This window comes from Struthio camelus, chromosome 4, assembly GCF_040807025.1.
Source record: "Struthio camelus isolate bStrCam1 chromosome 4, bStrCam1.hap1, whole genome shotgun sequence".
Lineage (NCBI taxonomy): Eukaryota > Metazoa > Chordata > Aves > Struthioniformes > Struthionidae > Struthio > Struthio camelus.
The window spans coordinates 57,242,463-57,263,102 of NC_090945.1; the positions used below are offsets into that span (position 1 = coordinate 57,242,463).

At 43.0% G+C, this 20,640-nt stretch overlaps 1 protein-coding gene across 6 annotated transcripts in view; it reads left to right on the forward strand.

The window, feature by feature from the left end:
* Positions 1-20,640, forward strand: part of LNX1 (ligand of numb-protein X 1) — a 184,866-nt gene that overhangs the window by 126,420 nt on the left and 37,806 nt on the right. For all 6 annotated transcript variants that reach the window (XM_068942881.1, XM_068942878.1, XM_068942879.1 and 3 more), the window contains one exon: positions 20,010-20,251. In XM_068942881.1, the coding sequence (XP_068798982.1) occupies positions 20,010-20,251 (242 nt within the window). The remainder of the gene's footprint in view (positions 1-20,009; positions 20,252-20,640) is intronic.

A 20,640-nucleotide genomic window follows, 5' to 3' on the forward strand; every position in this document is an offset into this window, starting at 1 on the left:
ATTGTCTCTTCCTTTTGTCAATACACTGAGTTTGATATAGTGGATACCAAGGTGAGGAGGAAATAACCACTATTGTCTCTTATGTCCGTGCGCAGTAGTCTTGCTTCATGACATTACTGTGACACATGGTATAAGGTCAGTTTAAGACAACATATTTGTATTTTCGAGATCTGTGCTCATTGTAAAGAGAGAAAGGAGATTTGACTCCTGTTGTCTTCTCTCCATAGAATAATGCTTTCCTGCTTATTATATATGCTGAGCCAGTCTGGATTTTTTTCTGTTTATTCTTTCACTGACTACAAATTTTTTACCTAAATACACCTAAATTATTTACCTAAATGAACAAAAATGTCTTTAGAGTTATAAATTTCAGCTATAGAATTTGATCGGCAATGCGTAATTCAGAGTATTTTCTTTCTCTTCCCATGTGTGATAAGCATTACTGTTGCACGTTTCTTTCAACATTCAGTTAGTATTGGTGGCATCCCGCTGTTTGGGGTTTTGTTTGGTTGGTCTTTTAATCTTCCTTCCCTTGCAAAACGAGCAGTGGAAGGTTTCGTAGGAGCATCAGCAGAGACCTCCTCACTTGAGAATTTTATAACTCAACAATCTGAAAAGCCAAAAAATGTGCCACATGCAGTAGGCTTTTATGGAAAACTGATAGGCATGATCAGCCCAATCTGTCCTGTGATCTGCAGGAGACCCACTGGAAGCAGAGAGGGTGCTGTGCTGCTGCTATGATATGTGGATGTATAGGCTGATATGAATGGGCAAGGCTATTTCACTTGATGCATACCAGACTCTCCTACCTACAGGTGAAATTACAGTCAGAAATAAGTGTGCCGTATGTACAGCAGACACAAGTTGTAACGCAGTCATTCACCAAACAGGTTTTGCAGTAGCGCGGCCAGAGCTGGGATCCCACGAGGCAGTTGTGACTCGCCCTCATCAGCTGCCGAACGGAGCCACACCAGTAATTTTGTTTTGAGCTTTTGGCCTCAGAGCCATTACCTGGTTAGGGATGATAGCAGGAAGATGGCAGTGCTGGAGAAAGGATGAATACGATCCTTCACCAAAGGCAGTGTGTATATGCTGAAATTTCTCTTTTACTCTTGGCACTGCTGGGATTACTTTTGTCGTCAGGAAGTGTTGTGGGGTAGAGCATAGTTGAAAGTGCCAGTTGCTGCTGCTGTGGCTCAACACAGAGTGCACTGGAAATACTTGTAATGTTAGCCAGATCAACCCAGACGTGCTGAGAAGATCCTGCCTTGGGCATCCAGGAGTGACCGCTACAAACCAATGCTGTCCGTGTGCTCTCTGCAGCGACCTGGGCATAGGACTGGCAGAGTCCTGCACACCCTGAACAGCTGCCAGTATTAGCCAAGTGCCATATTCTCCTTGTCTACTTTCCAGCTGCTTTATGTTGTCATGGATCAAAAGTATGGCCATAGGAATGAAGTTCCCTTGGTGCTGTGTCTCTAAACTTTTCTCAGTGCCTGTTTTAATAAGTCTTGCATTTAAATTTTGCTTATCTTGGTGATTTTTAGAGGACTGAGCGTACATCATTTCTGGCAAACGTGCTGCTTCCAATTTCTTCCCTCAGAGGGGACTGAATTCCAGCACATTCTTGTTTTATCCTCCCAAGTCATGAGTATAATGAAATTGGACAGTAATGGTTGCTGCATTTCACTGTTTTCTGCTCTGTCCCCAGTGGTCTAAGCATCTGTACATTTGAAGGCACTTACAATTGTGGTCTTTTACTTCAAAATAAATCAGAAGAGAATAGACCAAAACAGGACAGAACATTTAATAAGATATATAGTGTATATCTAGACTTGCACTAAATATGTTGAGCTGACAGAGCAAATAAATGCAAAGCCTTGCAGATCTGCCTTTTTCATAATCCCGGCTTGAATAATAGTAACATGACCCAAGTAAAGAAAAGAAATTAATAAACGGAGGCTGAGACCAAGTAACCCTCTTCTAGAGTCGATGGACAGTAATCAACACCAGATATTTCCAAAAGTGACTTGCTTCTGTTCTGTCTGCCTCCCAGCAGAATCCCAAAGTCATCCTTTTTCCTTCCCTTGTCCTTGCCCTTTCCTCAGCAGATACTTGGTTACATCCCTCGTGCTTTTGCTAACTCAGTATTGCACAGAGGTTAATAGCCACATTCTTCTGAAGAAAATGCATTTCACAGATTTGGGATAGTCTCCTTGCCTTTTGATAATTCTGCTAATTGTTGCTCAGATCTTCCTGTGCTTTGTGTCTCCTCTTTTTCAAATCCTCAGCAAACAGAGGTTGACAATGAAAGCAAAAAAATATCATAGTGATTTTATGCCTTGTGGGGCTTTATAACACCAACAGAGCTCACAGCTGCCAGAATGAAGGTTTTTATCTGTACTGAGAGCTTGATTTGCCTGCATGTTGGGTAAAAATAACAGTTTGTGCCCCAACAGCTGCTTACTTTTTTGCAGTGTTACATCAACTCTCTTGATGCTACCTGCCAAGTGTTAGCTTGCTGCTTCTGTCCTGTTTTGGGAGAAAATAAAGGTTGGAAATTCTATAAAGGAGTCTTTATTTTGGCCTCCTTGATATGACTTGTAATAACTAATTCAGGCTCTATCATCAGAAGTGCTAAACTGTGTTTTGGTTTCTTTAACTATTTTCTGCCTGGCTGCTCCGTCTGTGTCTTTCCTGTTCTTCATCTGAATTCCTATTTTCCTTACACCTCTGCTCTTGCATTTCCCACAAGCTACCAATGAAACGTATCTGCACCTGCTCAGTAGAGCAGTAGCAAGGGATCGGACTTACCAGGGGAAGAGTGGCCTTAAAAGGCTGCACTGCATCATGACAGTATTTTTCTCTTATCCAGGGGAGGGAAGAGAGAGAGACTAGGGGCAAGCAATGAACTGGTTTAAAAATGTAAGGCTTTCTCAGACACAGACTCCATTGTAACCACCGCGGTAAATATGCAGAGACAAGATCAAACAAGGACAGAGCATGCCGGTCATGTGTTTTACTGTCATAGGTGAGTGGAGCTGACCCATCTGTAATTTCAAAGTCACTTGAACTTGGTAAGTTCAGAGTACTATTCCATGGTGAGACCCTTCTGTCTGAGCTGCGCTGGCCACGGCCTCCTCGTTGCAGTGGTGGTGAAGCCCTGTCTGCTCCCTTCCCTCGTCTCCAAGCACCTGATACTTCTGAAATGACTGTTCCCTTGACAAAGTTGTCTCATTCAAGGAGAGCGGGGAGGAAAGGGAAAGGCAGAGAAACTGGCTGACTTGATCTGTTGAGGCACCATGAAGTTAAGTACAGCGGTGATGCGCACATTAAGCCATGTGTCTTGTGTCTCCTTAGACTATTTCAGCACTGGAAACTCTGCGCTGGTTATGTCTCTTATTTTAAATTTATGGATTAATGTATGAGTAAACTGTGAATTTAAGCTGCTGAGCTTATTTTCAGCAAAACATGCTGTGCTGAAGGCTAAAAACAAAGGACGCTTTATGGATTGACTGGGTTTGGTGAGACCCTCTTTCTATTAACTGCACTTCAGCAGTCCTGGTGAACTCTAAACATTTATCTGTTAGACTAAACACAGGTTAAGTCAGGCCATGAAATAGTTCAACTTTAGAACTGACATTTAATGTCAGAGTTTTACACTATTGATCTTGTAGCTAGTTAAATTACCACCTGGACTGAAATTCTTAACAGAGTTGCAACTGTCCTGCATGTTGAAGCCCCCTACAAATAATGAACATAAAATAAGCCAAGGAAAAAGGTACAATAAGTTTGTACACACACAATTGTAGTTGAATTCTTCTTACGTAGTTGGTTTGCTTGGTTCCCGGGCCTTGCCTTTAGTTGTTACTCTATCTGCTATTTCAGTACTCAGAGGAAGCTATGCAAGATGGAGAAAGAAATGAAGAGAGTAATACCAGCGTGCTTGATTTTCTCCTCACTTAGATTAGTTCTACGTAGATATTGTTCCGCAGACTTCAGCAAATGACTCGGTCAATTTTTATTAGAATGAATTAGGAAGAAAATGAGGCTTTGTGAACAAGGATAAGCACTGTTTTTTGCATATATAGGCAGAGATGCAGTAGTAAGAAGCTGTATTTTGCGGGAGAGGAGCTTCTAACCCTGATTCATAACAGTAGTTTTGATTCTAGCAGAAACAGCAATTTTAAAAAACAGAATATCCCTTGAGGACATGTGGGTGAATGAGTTTAGACAATATTAAAAAAATGTCATGGACTCCAGCTTCTGCAATCTCTGTGAATGCCTCCCCCCACCCCACCCCACCCCACCCCACCCCACCCCATCCCACAAAACCCCAGTGTGGGAGCTTCATAAAACCTCAGACTCCACTTTTTCTGTCCCTTGTGACGATGGTAACTGCGTGACAGCAGATCTTACAAAATCCTGACTTTTCTCCTGTTTTTGTTGTAATTTATCTCCCAGCCTTGGTAGAAACAAACGCCATGACTTTGTACTGACTGAATAGTTTCCCTGCTCCAAGAGGGCCCTTTTAAACAGGCTACTTGCAGGAGAGTAGCGTGACTGATGGTAAAATAGATTCATCGTTTGCAGCTAAAGCTGAAGAGTGCAAAAGGCTCCCTTGATTGTCTCCAGCCTTCATGCTATTCCTTGTAAGGGCTGTCCACATCTCCACTGAAGGCTTGAGGAGGTTTAAAGGGGAAGGGGCCTGTCACCTGTGACAGAAGCTGCAGAAGAAGCTGCGAGAAAGGCAGAGCTAAAGGCTAGGAAGGCATCCTGTTTCCCACTGACCACAGCAATGGGGATGAAATAGGAATCATTTCAGCAGCTTCATTTTACCTCAGCGTCCCAGAGACGAAAAAGGGGGAGGGTTAGGGTTTTTGCCTTTTGTTTTTTTGTTTGTTCCAGGGAAATTCAGGTCTTACAGTTTGGGTGATCTTCATTCAGAAGGCTTCTGTGCATATTTTTCCCCTTCTCTATCTCACTAGTAGTGCTTGAGACACTGTATGCCACTCCTCCCTCCCTGTCCCTCCATCCTCCCGCTGAGCCTGGGACTCCTGCCGTGTTTCAGAGCCGGAGAGCCTGGGCGCGGAGGAGGAGAGCGGGGAGCCCCTGTGTCCACCTGAGAGCTGCCACGGCTCTCTTTCCACTCAGGCGTACACCGACAGGATTTGAAAACAAACTTGAGCTCATGTTTTGCCCCCCGATGTGCGTGACTTCCTGCAGAGCCCAGGGATATAATTTTATTATTTGTTTCTTGGGCACTGGAGGAATAATTGGCCCTGTGCAGACCTCAGAAAGCGGCCTGCTTTCCCTGCCCCAGGAGGCTCGCAAGTGAGATAGATGAAATGCAGTCGGAGCGAGGAGGGTGGTGGAGCCCTGAGCCGAAAGCCAGGCTGAAATCCGTGTTCAGCCATTCCCTGAATGTGGTTGCACCCAAGAAGGAGTGGGCCAATCCATCACTATTTTAGTTGCGCTGAGACACTCCTGCACTCTCATTTTGCAGAACTATTCCAGATAGAGAAACAGGGAAATTGGATCCTATATGATTTTCTAATTTACACGTCTGTTTTTAAAATGATGTTTGTTATTTGTAAAGTTAGTCAGACCCAGGTTTCCTGAGCAATGTTTTCAAGACAAGATTATGGCTATGTGTGAAGCGTTAGCTTGGAATCACCTATTGGACTATCCACTGCTGACAACTCCCTTGGCACCTTTGTTTTCCTCTCCGACGTTTCCAAAAAGAACAGCTGTGCTGCCTGCAGTCCCCTGCGTCAGGGAAGCGTGCGTTGTTGTTCTCCTCCCCTCTCTTTAACTCCGTTGCAAAGAGCGCTCCTTCCATGTCTTCTCAAATACTCATATGGAGTATGAGAAACGGCCCCTGGCCCTACAAACCAAATGTGTGTTGTTAGATCCAGAGCTGAGCACATTAATTTGGATTAATCCGTGATTCTGGTTGGATCCCTGAGCTCACCACCCTTTGACTTCAGCAACCCTTGGTTGCAGCTCCAGAGTTCTGTTTCAAGTCCCCAAGCTCTTTTGTGCTTTTTGCATAATAAATCAGGTAAAACCTTCAGCTAAAGCTTTATTAGAAGGTAAATGGGTGTGTTTTATTTTCACTCACCTGTGTTCTTTTTGTTAGAAATGCTGAGATACCTGAAGGGGAAGAAAGGTGCTGCTCCTACAGTTAGGGCTCTATTCCTTTTACTTTTTGTACCATGGTAGTATACAGAACCCACAAATGAGCCAGATCTGCGTTGTGGGAGGCAGTGACCAAAAGCATAGCAAGCCCTAAAGACAAGGAATAAAGCAAGCCTTTAACTTTCTTTCAAGACATGACATGGTGCGGGGTAGAACCTGGCTCTCACCAAACTTCAAAGCTTGAACTATGGAAAAACGTTGCCTCTTAACTGATCCTGACTCACAGCTAGACAAGGGTGGTTGAATGAATCATAGTTTTGCAAGTTAAGTTCCTTTATAAAGGATGCTGCCGCAAAAGTCTGTCTCCTAATTTGGGAGATCTTTTTTTCCCTCAAGCTTATTGGGCACCAGTGTTAAAATGATACTGTTAACATGTTAATTAACAGAAAAAATAATTATCAAAGGAAAGAAAGAAATTATCTATTTTTTTGTCGCAGTAGCAAATAGATCTCATGATTCACTTTCCTGTATTACTTATGTCCAGTGGCATGAGTGTCTGTCAGTGCCTCAGTATACCTGATCCTTTGTGGGCTAAAGGAATGGGCAGGTATCTTTATAGGCTTGAACAAATGGCGTAATTGTATGACGCAGCCACTAGCCGGTATGAAGAGAGGAGCTCTGGGTGCAGAGCCTGGCGCTGTGGGGTGCAGTGGCCTCGGGAAACTGGCACCTAAGATTTGCACTGAGATCGCCAGTCCCTGCTGGGAGCCCAGAGAACGGGACGAGGCGGGAGAGGGAAGATGTTACCCCAGAGAGACGGTGTGAGCCTGCAGGGAAGTTAATCCGTAATAAACTCGGGTGTGAGATTACAGCGCTGTTCTTACACCAGAGTAGCTTCTCTGGTGAATGCTCTTATTCTGGAACAGGGATGTCTCCAGGGGAACTATTCTGGGATACATGTTTCTACACATATAATATTCATATTGTGGCTGAGGTATTATTCCACAATCACTCTGGTAATCATTTATTTCCCTCATGCAGACAACCCCTTAGTAAACAGTACCATCTCTGGAGGCTGATGTGGTTAACCTTTGTAGAACTGTTTGTGCTCAGTTTTGAAAGGTTTCCTTAATACCACTATCTAAGTACTCAGCAAGCCTTCCTACATGATGCTGTCACATCTTCGGTTAGCTTTTAAAGAAAGAGGAAAATAATTTGCTGTGAGACTCTTGTTCTGTTTACAGTCACTAAATTGTTAGGTATTTCTTTCCCTTTCTTCTTCCTGCTCCCTCTCCCTCCATATAACACCGCTATAAACAAAAGCTGTTGAGTGCTGAGCATCTGGTTTTGCCCTTCGAGGAAGATCACTTATTTCAGGGCATTTTAGGAGTTCTTAAGCCACAAAAGGTACAATCAGCTGAAGACAGATAAACCACCAAACACTGATCTAAGGCATTGCAAAAAAAATACTAAAGCAGAAACATATCTGAATAGCTAGTATAAATATTTGAATGCATTGCTGGTTTTGTTTAGTCTGTCTCCATCAATTTTTTTTATCCTTAGTATTCATATCTGATGTGGGGGAGGCGGTATTTTGGAAACAGAGGAATTTTTCTTATTGTAACCATAAGATTATTCCATATTAGAAAACTGGTCAGAGTGGGTGGATTAGCCATCTGCATTGACAGGCCATTACAGTAATATTTACATAAAACAAGTAGGATTTGTTTTAAATGTGTCTGGATTTGGGCTGCCGACACATCCCACACCCACAGCGTGCTGTAGTCTGCTGGACGTAAGTGCAGATGTTGTACTGTAGCCTCTGATAATTGGTGATGGCTTGGATCACCTTGGGTCATGATGCAGGTAGTCCCTTTGCTGTGAAAATTAGCAGGGCATAAGCCATAGCCTGGGTGAGCTGCTGGAGCTTGTATTGCTAGCTCCCTTCTGAAGGACCAGGATCATCTCAGTTGGAAGAAGACAGACCATAATTATCCCCCTTCCAGAATCGATAATGAACTGACATCATTTCCTATGCCATTTCCTATCGGTTTTCCTTGAGGGGGTCCATCATCACTGCTAACTAGACCCAAATCTACTTAAATTGTGATGTTAAGAAAATCACTGCCTGAGCTGGAACAGCCTGAGGCTTCCTGAGTCACTGCGATGCCAGAACCTGTCAGAAAGAATTCATGGTTTGGAATCACTTCAAGAAAGCTTCTTAAATAGCAACCCAAACCCATTTTGTAGGAGCTGCAAGGTCAAGCAGGATGTGCCATCTCCTAGGACAGCAGGGACAAGGCCTCAGCCTCAGATTACCTGGAGAATATAATTGCAACTCATGCTCAAGGCTCAGTTTTCCAGACCTGCTGCCCAGGTTTTCCCATGGTGTTTTAGGTGGCCAGCTGCATGCATGATGCTTATGTTTTAATTTCCAAAGCAAAAATAGTTATTAGGGCTTGAATATTGGACTTCCTCTGGCGGCAGCAGTATGAGAGGAGAATGAAAAAGCAGCCTCTTAAAGAGCATTCTGGATTTTTTTGTTTTGTTGTTTTTTTGTAGGTTAAGGCATATGAGGAAGAAGCAGTCTAAGCAACTTAGGCTGAAAGTAAGATACGGCGCAAAAGATAGTTTCTCCTTCCATTATTCACCTTTGTAAGGGAAATCTGTTTTGTGCTGTTATTAATACGGTATTCATTTCTGAAGGCATCTTTTGTTATTAAAAGAGTCCAGGGTCAGATCCCTGCTTCCACCACTGTTTGTTATGTATGTATGTCTGTTACTATGTTATTAACATACTTACGTGGCAAGAAGGCTGAGTGAATTGGGTGCTTTGGCATGCTTCGGAGTACGGATGCCTGATCTGTGAACCTTAGGGCCAGGAATTTGCTCAGCTGGAGCGTGTGGGAACAGCTGTGAGCAGGTACTTACAAAAACTAGCGTCAATGGGTAGGCTGCGCTTTTGTCGGTTGCCCCTCCACTTACATCTGAGATCTGCATGAGGAACCTAAGACCTTTTTTCAAATTCAGCTTAAAGGAATTAGGGTAAAATGTGTTTCTGGTAGTTCTGTTTTAAAAAAAAGGGGGCGGGGAAGAGGCGATTTGAAGAAAGTATTTTTCACAGTTTTTACAGCGTAAGTGTGTATTTCTTACCATGTGAGTTTGGGGAAGACTGTAAACAACATTCCAACCATACTTGTACTGTGGCTGAATAGGGACTTTCTGGAGTCTTCAAATGCTTTTACAGTGTGTGTTTATTTTAATGGAAGGGCAAAATACCTCACTAAAATATTTCATATTCAACTGGGTGGAACCCATCAAGCCACAAGCAGTGAAGATTTTTGCATGTCCAGTGGGTTTTGGGAGTTCTGTCCTGAAAACTGGCTCATATTATTCCTCTGCTCTGTCCTCTTCCAACGATATGCACAAAGGGAAAGACTGCAGAGTTAGTAGGAGCAGAAGCCAGAACAATGTTTCTCTAGAGTTAGATGAATAAAATGTACTGCTGGCTATGTTATGTTCACAGAAACTCATAAAATGAGATATTTATTCAACAGTGTGAGTTATGTGCTTCTTATGCCAGCGTCAATACTCATTTAGGCTGAAATCCTGGAATCTAAGCTCTGTGGTGCACCAGGAAATGTTGCTTTCCCTTCCCCACCCTACAAGGAGCCCGTGATGTTTGAGGGGTCTATGCAAGACAGTGACTCTGAGTCGCGTGCAGTTTGTGTTTTGTTGGACTATTTTGGGGTCCTTATTCAATATCAGCCCACGAATTCAAGTAAGACAGGAGAACTACTTTTTAAAATAGGGAACGTTTGTGACATATTGTGATGTTTCTTGCTCACTGCAGCGGAGATGTTCGCACAACAGTCAGATGGGCACCAGCCACGGATCTTTGTGTTTTATCAGCTTCTTAGAAGGCATATGAAGACCTCCCTGTTCTGACCTTCCCTGGAAGGAGGCACATGTGTTTTCAGAGCTCAGCATGTACCAAGATGTGTTAGTGATGTAATTTAGACACCCATGCTGACCTAAAAGAAATCTTATGCAATCTTTAGGTCGGTGAAGTCAGGGGCAAGTGCCACTAGAGCTAGACTCCTGAGTGGCTATTCGTGCCTCGTTTTGGCAATAAAGAGGTACAAAGACAGTGTTCGTTGCTTACTGACCACAGCCCCATTGTTTCTTGTTATTTCAAATTCCAGTAGCGTGAGTGTTAGTAAATCCAAGGCTCTGACGGAAACACCTTGACATTGAATGCAATGTCCCTTTTTATTGTTTCACATTTATAATCTTACACTCATGTTTCACTGCTATATGTCAACAGAGCTTAAAACTTAATCTTGGTAGTGCTGGCTGGTTGAGCCTGGGGCATAGCAGGTACTTTGATTAGTTGTATGGAACAACGAAATGTGTATTAAGTATGTGTAAATGCAAAGTTTCTGTCTGGTAGGCTCTTCTGCCTGTAGTTGCAAGAATCTGGTTACATTGATACCTTTTTTCCATGAAGTGATTGTTGTCAAAGGACCAAAGCCTCTTGTCCCATTGCAAGCATATTTTCCTCACCGCATCATAAACTTTTTATGGTATAGGTGGGGATAATAGGAGGGGACAGCAATGCTAAGATATTAGGTTCTGGGATACTAGTTGTACCTGTTGAATATAATCAAGTGATCAAAACACTGAACAATAAGCATGAAAATACATGAATCAACAGATTGGTGCTTATTCTTAACATTAATTATATGTGTATCTACATAATTGGAAAAAAACAGTGTGGTAGATTGTGTCGTGTTTTGAGGTATAGCACTGCAGTGCCTTAAGAATTTCTTTGTCTTTGCATTTGTTATTTTTGTCACAGATAAGCTGATCTGAGCAGCATTAACATCTTATTGAGCCCTAGTATAAATGCTCTGATTTTGCTTAGGCTTTTTTTAAATCTAAGATTATGAGACAGCTATTCAGTAATCCTGCAGTCTCATTATATGTGATCTCACTTTCTTTTGTAAAAAGACTGAATTATTATTTTATTAGTATAAAGGCAAAATCAGTAGTCAAGATAGCCCTCAGAATGCCAGTGCTCTTTTTTGAGTCGTCTCGGATGGGCTTGAAAATCAGACATGAAGCTGACAGCTGCTAATGGCAAGCGTTATGTTGCTCTCCAAATACCTGACTAACACGTATGGCATGCAATTGCTCCCTAGTGCAGGCCTTCTGTAGGTAAAATGTACCAATGTTAATTGGGAGCTGATGATAAATACTTAAGTTTTCCATGAAAAAACCTTTTGGGAAGGCGAGACTTTCTACTATATGTGTTCTCTCTTCCTTTTGAAACCGTGTTCCAGTTTTCCTCAAGAGCAAGGAAGGTGGAAGTTTTTAAGATTTTTATGTGGAAAATGGTGCAATTCTTCAAGGTGATGAAGGCAACTAGTAGAGTTTTAATCAAGCTGCAGCTCTGCTGAAGTCAGGAGGAGTTTTTAGTACTCAGAACTTTAACATAGCATTTGAACAGAGTAAGTGGGTTAAAACAGTGTTTTGTTGTAAGCTGTTGAATACTAAAAACACTAGAAGCCATCAGCAAGAGTTATGGGGCTCTTACCAGCTCAAAGATGCTAGCCCCAGCTGTCTCATTTTTCCATCTTATTTTGCTCTGAATGTCCTAACCACGTACATGCTCCTGACTCTGCTGGTATCTGAGCACTTGCCACAAGTTAAGAGATAATGTGCTAGTCCTCTGTCTTCCTTGTTTGCATCACTTGGTGCGAGTAGTTTGTGAGAGATACGATTAATATTATTAGATTACTCTTGGGAGCTTTAATAATTCATTGAGTAAGTTTCATATAAATAAATACTGCCATTGTTTTGTATAACACAAGATCACCGTGGTTCTGAATTTGTGGCCAGTAACTTCATTGTGCTGAATAATGTTTGTTTATAGTAATCCAGGAACAGACAGTAATTAATAGGCTGACTGTAGTCTTTCACCCTGGTTAATTCCTCATTTATGTTGCTCTAGGTTTACTTGTGTTCTACAAGCAATACATTTGAAAGCAGTATTGAAAAAGGTAGAAGCTATAGTGGCAACCTAAGGCCAAGCCTTGAATGAGCAATGAAAATGAACTGATGATGCTGTACTGTCTTCTCAGAGTGCTAATGGCTTCAGGGGGTGGGGAGGGGGCAATGGAAGGTGAAATTAAATTGTAAATGTTAGCTTTTCTAAAGTAGCAGTTGTGTTAGACAACTTAGCTTCCATGTTAGGCATGGGAGCGGTGCTAATTCATAAGAGAAGCTGGCACTTGCAGCCCATATTCCGGCTTGCTCATCTACACTGTCTCAAGCAATTTAAGACTTTGTTTCCCTTTATGTAATACAGTTACATTTATATTGCATTATATACATTACATTGCATGATATATGCATACACACACACACACACACACACACACATTTTTTTGGAATGGCTTAAGACTAGAAACGTTTGAAACTGTGCTTGACCCTTGAAGAGAAATCAGTATAGCTGAAGTTTCAAAATCATCAGTGAGAGAGTAATGGCCTGGAAGAAGTGCCAGGAGAGGGAAAGAGCATGATCTGGATCAACAATTTGTACGGTCGCAACAACTGCGGTTATTGCACAATAATCCTAATCATGATTTTTGCCTACAGTTGCAGACAACTGGTATTGTTTACCTATTCTTTCCAATTCTCTCTGTTCCCATGATAGAAGCTAATGGGACTTTTTAAATGTTTCATCATAGAAGCTAATGCTGGTAGTTAAAATGCAATTTTTTTGTTTTTTAAAGAAAAGAAAAAAAAGCTTAAACTTGACCACATTACGTGACACTTTGGTCACGTACGGGAAAGTTGAACCTTACAGTTTGTTCAAGAATGTGTTCCAAGTTCTTTCAGTTGTCCTGAAAACTAGTAGGAAATCTGGAGATTCCTCTCAGTATAAACATCCAAATTAAAGATGAGTATTTGGGTTCCGTTGCACAGAGGAGAATGCTTGTTTAATTTGTATCTGGCATTGGCCACCTTTTCTGCGTGAAGTTTTGGGAGCCACTGGGACTGGGCTGTAAACTGTAATTCCATTGTTCATCAACCCAAAATACACTGAAGAACCTGCATGCATTCCTTCTATAATATACTCTTACATTTTGTTTGATAGCATCACAGCACGAGAGCATTGTGAAAATGACAGCTCTTCCCTGGGGTCAGGTCTTCAAAGACAGGACAAAGCACAGCTTTAGGCTTTGTTAGTTAGGTAGTTCTAGACTTTGCTGAAGTATGATGGCTTCATTAAAACAAAAAGCAGGCAAAAAACAGGAAACCATAACAGTGATTTGGAGAAGTTAAACTGAAATAATAAAGATTTGAGAGATTTTTCCTTTCTTGTGGGAAAGTGTATAACCTAAATATCTTTAGCGTAAAGAAATAAATGTTATGAGGGCCTTTATAAATATTTATAGAGTACTAATGCAGAAGGATAGAGCCACTAAATCTACTTTGTGTTTATACTTTAGCAAAGACCTCTGGTTGACAATAGAGAGCGAATAATATTAGAAAATCTCTCTGACAGCCATTTGCCTCATCAGCCCACGTATTGTACTTATCAGAGCGCTGAAGGGGAGATGAGCTGTGTTTATGGAAGCGTGGGGTGGAATCACTCACCCTGAAGCCGGCGGAGGCAGCAGGGATCAAGCAGCCGACCTGTGCTTCCTTCCCAGGCGGCCACGACACCACGCGAGGGCCCCAGGTGTCAGGGAGTTGCCTCTAAAAGGCTTTTGTTTATAGGGGCATTGATACACAGCAGTGAAAGAGTAATAGTAATTGGGAACGTTTCCGACTGAAGTTGGATGAAAAATGAGTTTTTTTCTCCAAACAAGATGGCAAGACTCTGACTCTGTGATAAGGGAGACCATCAGAGAGAGAATACCTAAGTGCATAAAGGGCAGGGTATTGAGTGCATAGGATAGCAGTGGTGAGCATCTACAAACATTACTGGCCCTACCGTGAAATTCCGCTGCGCTTGCAGAAAACAGCCTGTTTCTAGTGGCATATTTAGATGTAGTTTTTGCAGTTTGACGTTCAGGTGATGTTGGTTTGGAACTGCAGTGAAGGAGTTTAAACTTTGCTTTTAGACTGCTGATCCCCTTCTTTGTGAAAACTGAGGAAGGTTTACGGTAGACGGGACGTTCCTAGCCATAGCTGCCTCACAGTGGCCTGAGGAATGCTCTTGGCATGACACAATCCTTTATAAAAAGCAGAAAAGGTAAACGTTAAAAAAATTTCCAAGTACTTATTTATCAAATTTGTTTTCATATGCAGAGTTCATGCGGTGGTGAATCTTTGCAAGAACCCAGAACTATCAAGGAAAAAGCATTGCTTCACCACAGCTAACTGTGATGCACTCGGTTCGAGGATTGATTTTCATATGCAGCAAAAGAGAGGAATTTGGTATTTGGGACCCAGGATTCACAAGAGCCGGTTTTCTGAGGAAGGATGGTACAACATCATTGGGTGTAACAGGCAGCAGAATATTAGTCAGTTTGGTGTTAAAGATACTAATGCCTTTTGCCTCTTAAGCACCTGTGCAGTTAGTCTGGAGGGGAGATGGTGGGTTTGCTGCCTTTTGGCTTTGATCCTTAATCCAGGATTTGGTTGAAGTTTAGGTGCCTATCTCCCTTTTTGTTTATAGCTGCGGTTCGTGTTGCACTGTTGGCAGCATTAAGATGAGAGGAGTCAGCGTGTTCCCTGCCTGAGAACTAAGTCAGCTCACTTGCTTTTGCCGGACTTTTGGAGGGCTTTAGAGTTGAGACGTTTGGCCTAAATTCCCAGTGGTTGGCGTTTGGGTTATATTTGGGCTAGAACCACTGCTGATACAAACAGGGTGTGAACGGTTCCCTTGGGAGAGGAATTGCCTACGTCTCTCTGCGAGGCAGCTGCTCTGCTTCAAATCCCCCCTTTCTCGGGCAAGGCAGGAGCCTCTCATTGCACTGCAAGGTCTCACAAGTGAGGCTGTCAGCGCTTGATTATCCACGCTGGTCCTTGCTGGCGACCATCAGTTTCTCTGTCACCCTTTCCACTGGATCGGTTCGGTGGCTCCAGCGCAGTTGGGGGAGTTTGTATGACAGAGTCACGGTGCAATGCATACTTCGGGTGCTTCTGATCCTGGCTTATATCAAGTCTTACCCTGACCCAAATAACACAGACACAAGACTGCTTTCAGTGAGGACCTAATTGAAATGTACTTGTCTACCCTAATCAGGGTTGAGCCTCAGATCAGCGATGACAGCCCATTATGCAGTATTTTCTTCTGCTGGGCAATTGTAAGTGCTTTGTACACATTATTTTTAATTGCACTCAGACAGTGTGTCCATTGCTGCTGTGCTAAAACAAACCAATACCAAAATACGAGTGACGTGGGAAGTTAGGCCAGGAAAGTGCGGTGAAATTGGGCAGGGAGAGCTTCTGCTCTGTTTGTTTGTGCCAGGGCTGGCTTGGGAGCAGGGGCTGGGTTCCCCGTCACTCGCTGGATGAGGTTCCTCCCAAGGGGAGTCGGCTGTGGGCTAGGCAGAAGGAAAGGCAGCCTGTGAAGTGACCCAGATCAGAAAGCCAGGTATATTAGAAAAAGCAAGCATATTATAAACACATCCTTTCTTCTTTTTTATTTTTTCTTTCTTTTTTTTTTTTTTTTTTTTTTGCCTTTGTGGCTCATCTGGCTAGCTAGAAGTGAAGTGAAAAATCAGTGCAGTTGTCTTTGTTTATGTTTCGCCTTTATGCTTTGCCCCTGCATCAGTCTGGGTAATGGAAATCCGTGAGATCAGCTTCACTTTCAGGCCCTCCCCGCTACAATGTGCACGTTAGAGAGGCTGCAAGGAAAATGCATCTATGCTGTAAAACCACTGTTTTCGTTTAAATTTGCAATACGCTGCCATATAGGGAATTGCGTATTTGCAATACGGAAATGTTTCTGTTGGCCTGGAGTTGGAGCAAAACTTGTTTTTCACAAACTGTGGGACCAAGTTAAGGCAGCCATGGGGTTTTGGATCTCCTCCCTCCGGCAGCTGGGACGTGCTACTGGTGAAGCCTAGCCTGCAAAGCCTCTGTCGCGTGCAGCATCCCCTTCCTGGCAGCTGCCTGTGTTAAAGCTGGTCCGAGCTGTGGCCCCTGGGTGAAGTCTCAGCAGCTGCTGCTGCAGCACTCACCCCCTCTAAGAGCAGTTCCCTGGAGGTTTTCCTAGGTTTAAGGTCAGAAGGGAGCTGTGACGCTGAAGTTGTTCTGGCCTGTGCTTTACAGCAGGGCACGGAGCGAGTGAGGGGCGTCGTGGCTCCAGTTCCCTCCCGATGCGCTGCCGCAGCACTGGGAGCAAGGTCTCCTTCGGCACTTGCAGGGAGCTCCTCTAGGTAAAGCTTCGAGCTGTAGGTAAGGTTTGAGCGCAGCCAGAGGTCCCTGGCAGTTGCCCCGCCGTGCTCCCGGCTGCCCGTTGGCTGCGCTGTGGCTCGGTCGCACCGCCAAGCCTTAGCACAGCACGTCTGTGCCGCAGAGAGCCAGTGATAAAAGAGGCTGGGTGAGAATAAGAAACCGTCTTCCGAATTTCCTGTACGCACCTAGTGATGCTATTTTAATGGCGAGAACTCAACAACATGTATTTTTCATGCCTTTTTTAATCTCTTGTTTTTGGCCTTCAAATTGTTTCCATATCATACAGCAACAGAAAAGTGCTTGCTGTCCAGAGCAACTGAGAAAGAGTATAAATCTGTAGTTCACCTTGGCCTTCGGACAGCATTGGTTTCACTTTAAGGCTGGCTTGTGTTAATCAGGTATCCTGCTCTGACTGCCATCCCTCTCTTCCAGCTGTAAATCAGGCAGCTGATTAATAATCACAGTGAGAGAGATAATTAGTACTGGCATGTAGCTGTTTTATGGGTTTCTCTTTTCTGGGAGCCAAATCCAACCATATGGAAAAACATAGCTGAGAGACTATAAATATGATTCCACTTAGACAGTTGTCTCTTTCTGTTTTCTGTTATCACAGCAGTGTCAGCACAAGGAAAACAATGAAAGTGAGGGGATGCTATTGCAGAGTTTATTATAAGTTTGACGGTTTGGTATTTTTTGTTCTTCTTCAAGGACACTATGTTAGTCTAAAGAAAGAAGGCTTGCATCTTGTTCATTTATGCCTGCCACAATTATTTAGGAAATAGATTCAGCGCTCGTACTTGAAGAGCTTTGGTTCTCTTTTAACTGTTTCTGGCAGAATTAGAAAGATATGCGTTTTGATTTATATCACGATAGCTTGTCTTCTCCTATAAGCCACATCTTAAACTTTCTCATCTCTCTCTGCATTCAAAGCAACTGTCTGCTGTTCATTGCAGTTGGACTGATCTTGTTAGCTGGATGTCTGTAGTGAAGCCAGCAGCAGAGACTCAGGATTTGCATAAGAAGTGAAGTCTTTAGTATTGAAGCACAGATGGGAACCAAGCAGCAACTGAACCCCTATAGGTAGAGATCTATGGGCAGAGCTGCATCTGATCTTCATGTCAATCTTCATACTACCCACCAAAAATAGGATCTACCTTTTAGGACCCATTCACAGGACTGCTTCCCTAATATCAACTACTGAAACTTCACTGGCAAATTAAAAAAAAATGGAGTAGGAATAACTCTGATCTTGGTCTTTACTAACAAGTAAGATTATTTTATTAACACCTACTCAAGTTTTTAAATTATAATCTTCCCACCAATGTCTCTTATTATTGAATCTTTGCACGTCTCTGTAAGGCAGAAATTGTCTTTTCAGAAGAGCAAACAATTCACCACAAAGCCATTTTCTGGTGTTTGTTTTGTTGCTGTGGCTTTTTAAACGATGTTTAGCTATCTTGTGGAGTTTCACAAACTTGGTTAGTAAATGTGGCTCCACTGCAAGTTCTCTGACGGAGGTCAAGGATGGTGGGGAGAAGGGGTCCCAAAATGCTGTGTTGGTGAGCTGTGTGTAGGATGCAAGAGGGGCCTTTGTGGTTCTGCTCTCTACAGCATCCCACTAAGGGACGGGGTGCTGAGGGGGAATGTGCCATTCGCAGGAGCCGAAGAGGATGAGGAGATTTTTGTTTCTAGAAAGATATAGGGAATCGCCTACTGCAATGGAGATAGGAGAGCTCCTCCTTTCCATTTGATACCATCGTTGTTGCAGGCTTGTCTTGGAATAAGTGTCCCAAAAACCTTTTCAGTGGTGCTTTGAAAGAATTGACCCACCTTCTGTTCCGCAAAAGAATATTTGCTTTTGAGACATCTCCTTTTGCTTGTGAAAGATTCAGAAATAACTTCTACCACACCCTTTCTCATCCAAACCTTGAAGTGTGTACAAAGCTCTTGCACAGCTGCATCAATGTGATCGGATTTGGGGGCTTTTTTCTTTTTAAAAGGGAAGTCATCAAAATTAATATCAGATGAGGAATGGAAAATCATAATTTAATGCTAAAAAGTTTTTCATTCAAATTTTTCTCATAAAAAGACAATACCTGAAGAGAAATTAAATCTTTGCCCTGAAGCTGACACAGAATACTCTGAGACTCAGTCCTCCTCTCAGCTTTCTGTCTCAAGAATTGCTTCCATAAATGATTTCTCTTCCAAGGCCTCTGTCCAGTGTATTACTTTTTTCCCCAACACTTAACTCACTAGCGTTGTGTGGTGTATGTATTATGCATTGCCTTTTGTGCATGCCATATATTACAAAGAGCTTTCTCTCCCAAGGGGTTTGTGTAGCTATTTCTGTGAATTCATTCTACAGGGCGTTTTTATGAAAGTCATCAGTTAGTCTTTGTCATGAAGAAAGAGATAATAGTAAGTAGGCCAAGCTCCTAAGATTACTATTAAAAGGCAGATTTCTCTTAATAAAGAGAATGAAGTTGTAATGGCTTGAGCATTGGGCAGAAGTGGAGCTGGAGAAAGTGACAGGTGCTGTTTCCTTGGGCTGCACTGGTTTTTCAGATGTTTTATAACTCCAGCTAAATACTGAATCACAAAGGGCGCAGCGGCCTTTAATTTCATTGAAGTGACTTTCTTGCAGGGCCAGTGGGACCCTCTCTGCTGCTTCTTGGGCTTCTTCCTAGATCAAGGTGACGACTCCTCTCTTTCAGTTTGTTCAGCTCAGCTGGAATAGCAGAACCAGAAAATTCATCCGTGTGGCTGGATATGAAAACAATCCATCACCTACAGCTCGAGAAATGAGCTGTGCTGGCACTGTGGGGGCTTCCCAGTCCAGACCCAATTCCCCACAGCCCTGAGGCGTATGAATCTGACTTGGAGCTCTCTGTTCATTGACTGCGTTCGTCTCTTACTTAAGCGTGGGCTCTAAGTTTGAGAGAGAAAGGCCTTATGCCTACTGGGCAAAGGACATAGCGCTGGGTTCCCAGCAGGCTGCTTGGGTGGCTGAGGAGGTGCGTCGAGGTACAGAGCAAGGAGCGGTGCCTTTTATTTCCTTAGCCGCACCCTGCTCTTTGTTAACCAAAGACAAGGGGCAAATTATAGATTCTAGCCTTTCATTTAATTAGCCACCTGCTATTCCTGTCTTTTTGTATCCAGAGTAACTATTTATACACATGAGGCTACAGGCAAGACTGTGGCTGTTTCTGTCTTGAGCAGCAGCAGTCTTTTCGAGTGCAGTGACAGCTCAGCTAATATGACGGACGTTCTTTTTGATTCTGCATAACGCAACAGGACTGGCATTTTTCTCCCTTGTTGTCTGTCCATATTTCATCAGTCACCCCCACAGTCACAGATTGTACTGCTAGTGACTTCTAAGCATCAGATACTGTAAGTAGTAGACATCTTTTACATACAATTTGTTATCATGTCTCCCTTTCCCTTAGATGTAAAGGAGCATCCCATTATGGCCTTACCAAGGAGCGGAAGAGACGTTCCCAAGACTGCTCTCCGGACCATAGCTCCAGTTTAGCCGTGGCCGCTCTGGGCCCTGAGCTCTCCGCAGCCGCGGCCATAGCCTTAATGACAGACGAGCCGGGGCTGGTGAACCCAGCCTTCAGCCCAACTTCAGAGGACAGCCAGGCGGGCAGCAGTCCGGGAGACCCGCATCGCAGCAGCCGGCACAGAAGTAAGGACTAACAATGATTTGTTTCAGAGCCTAGCAACCCCTTTCAAAATTCATTCCTGTGAAATGTATATTGTTGGAAACTTTTTTAAAAAATCAGAGAGCCAAAGCTTTCATTTTACATGTTTTGCCAAAACGTGTATATACATATATATATATATATATATATATATATATATATACTGTGTGTATATATATACTGTGTGTGTGTGTGTATATATATATATACTGTGTATATGTGTGTGTGTGTATATATAGGACATGAAAAAAAATTTGCTCAGGCAGAGGCAGCATCAAGCTGAAGAAGGCCTTAGTGCACACAGTTAAGCTGCAAGTCCTAAAAAAGATTATTTAGGCAAGTCAGCGCAGCTGGAAGAGTGACTGGCATGTGT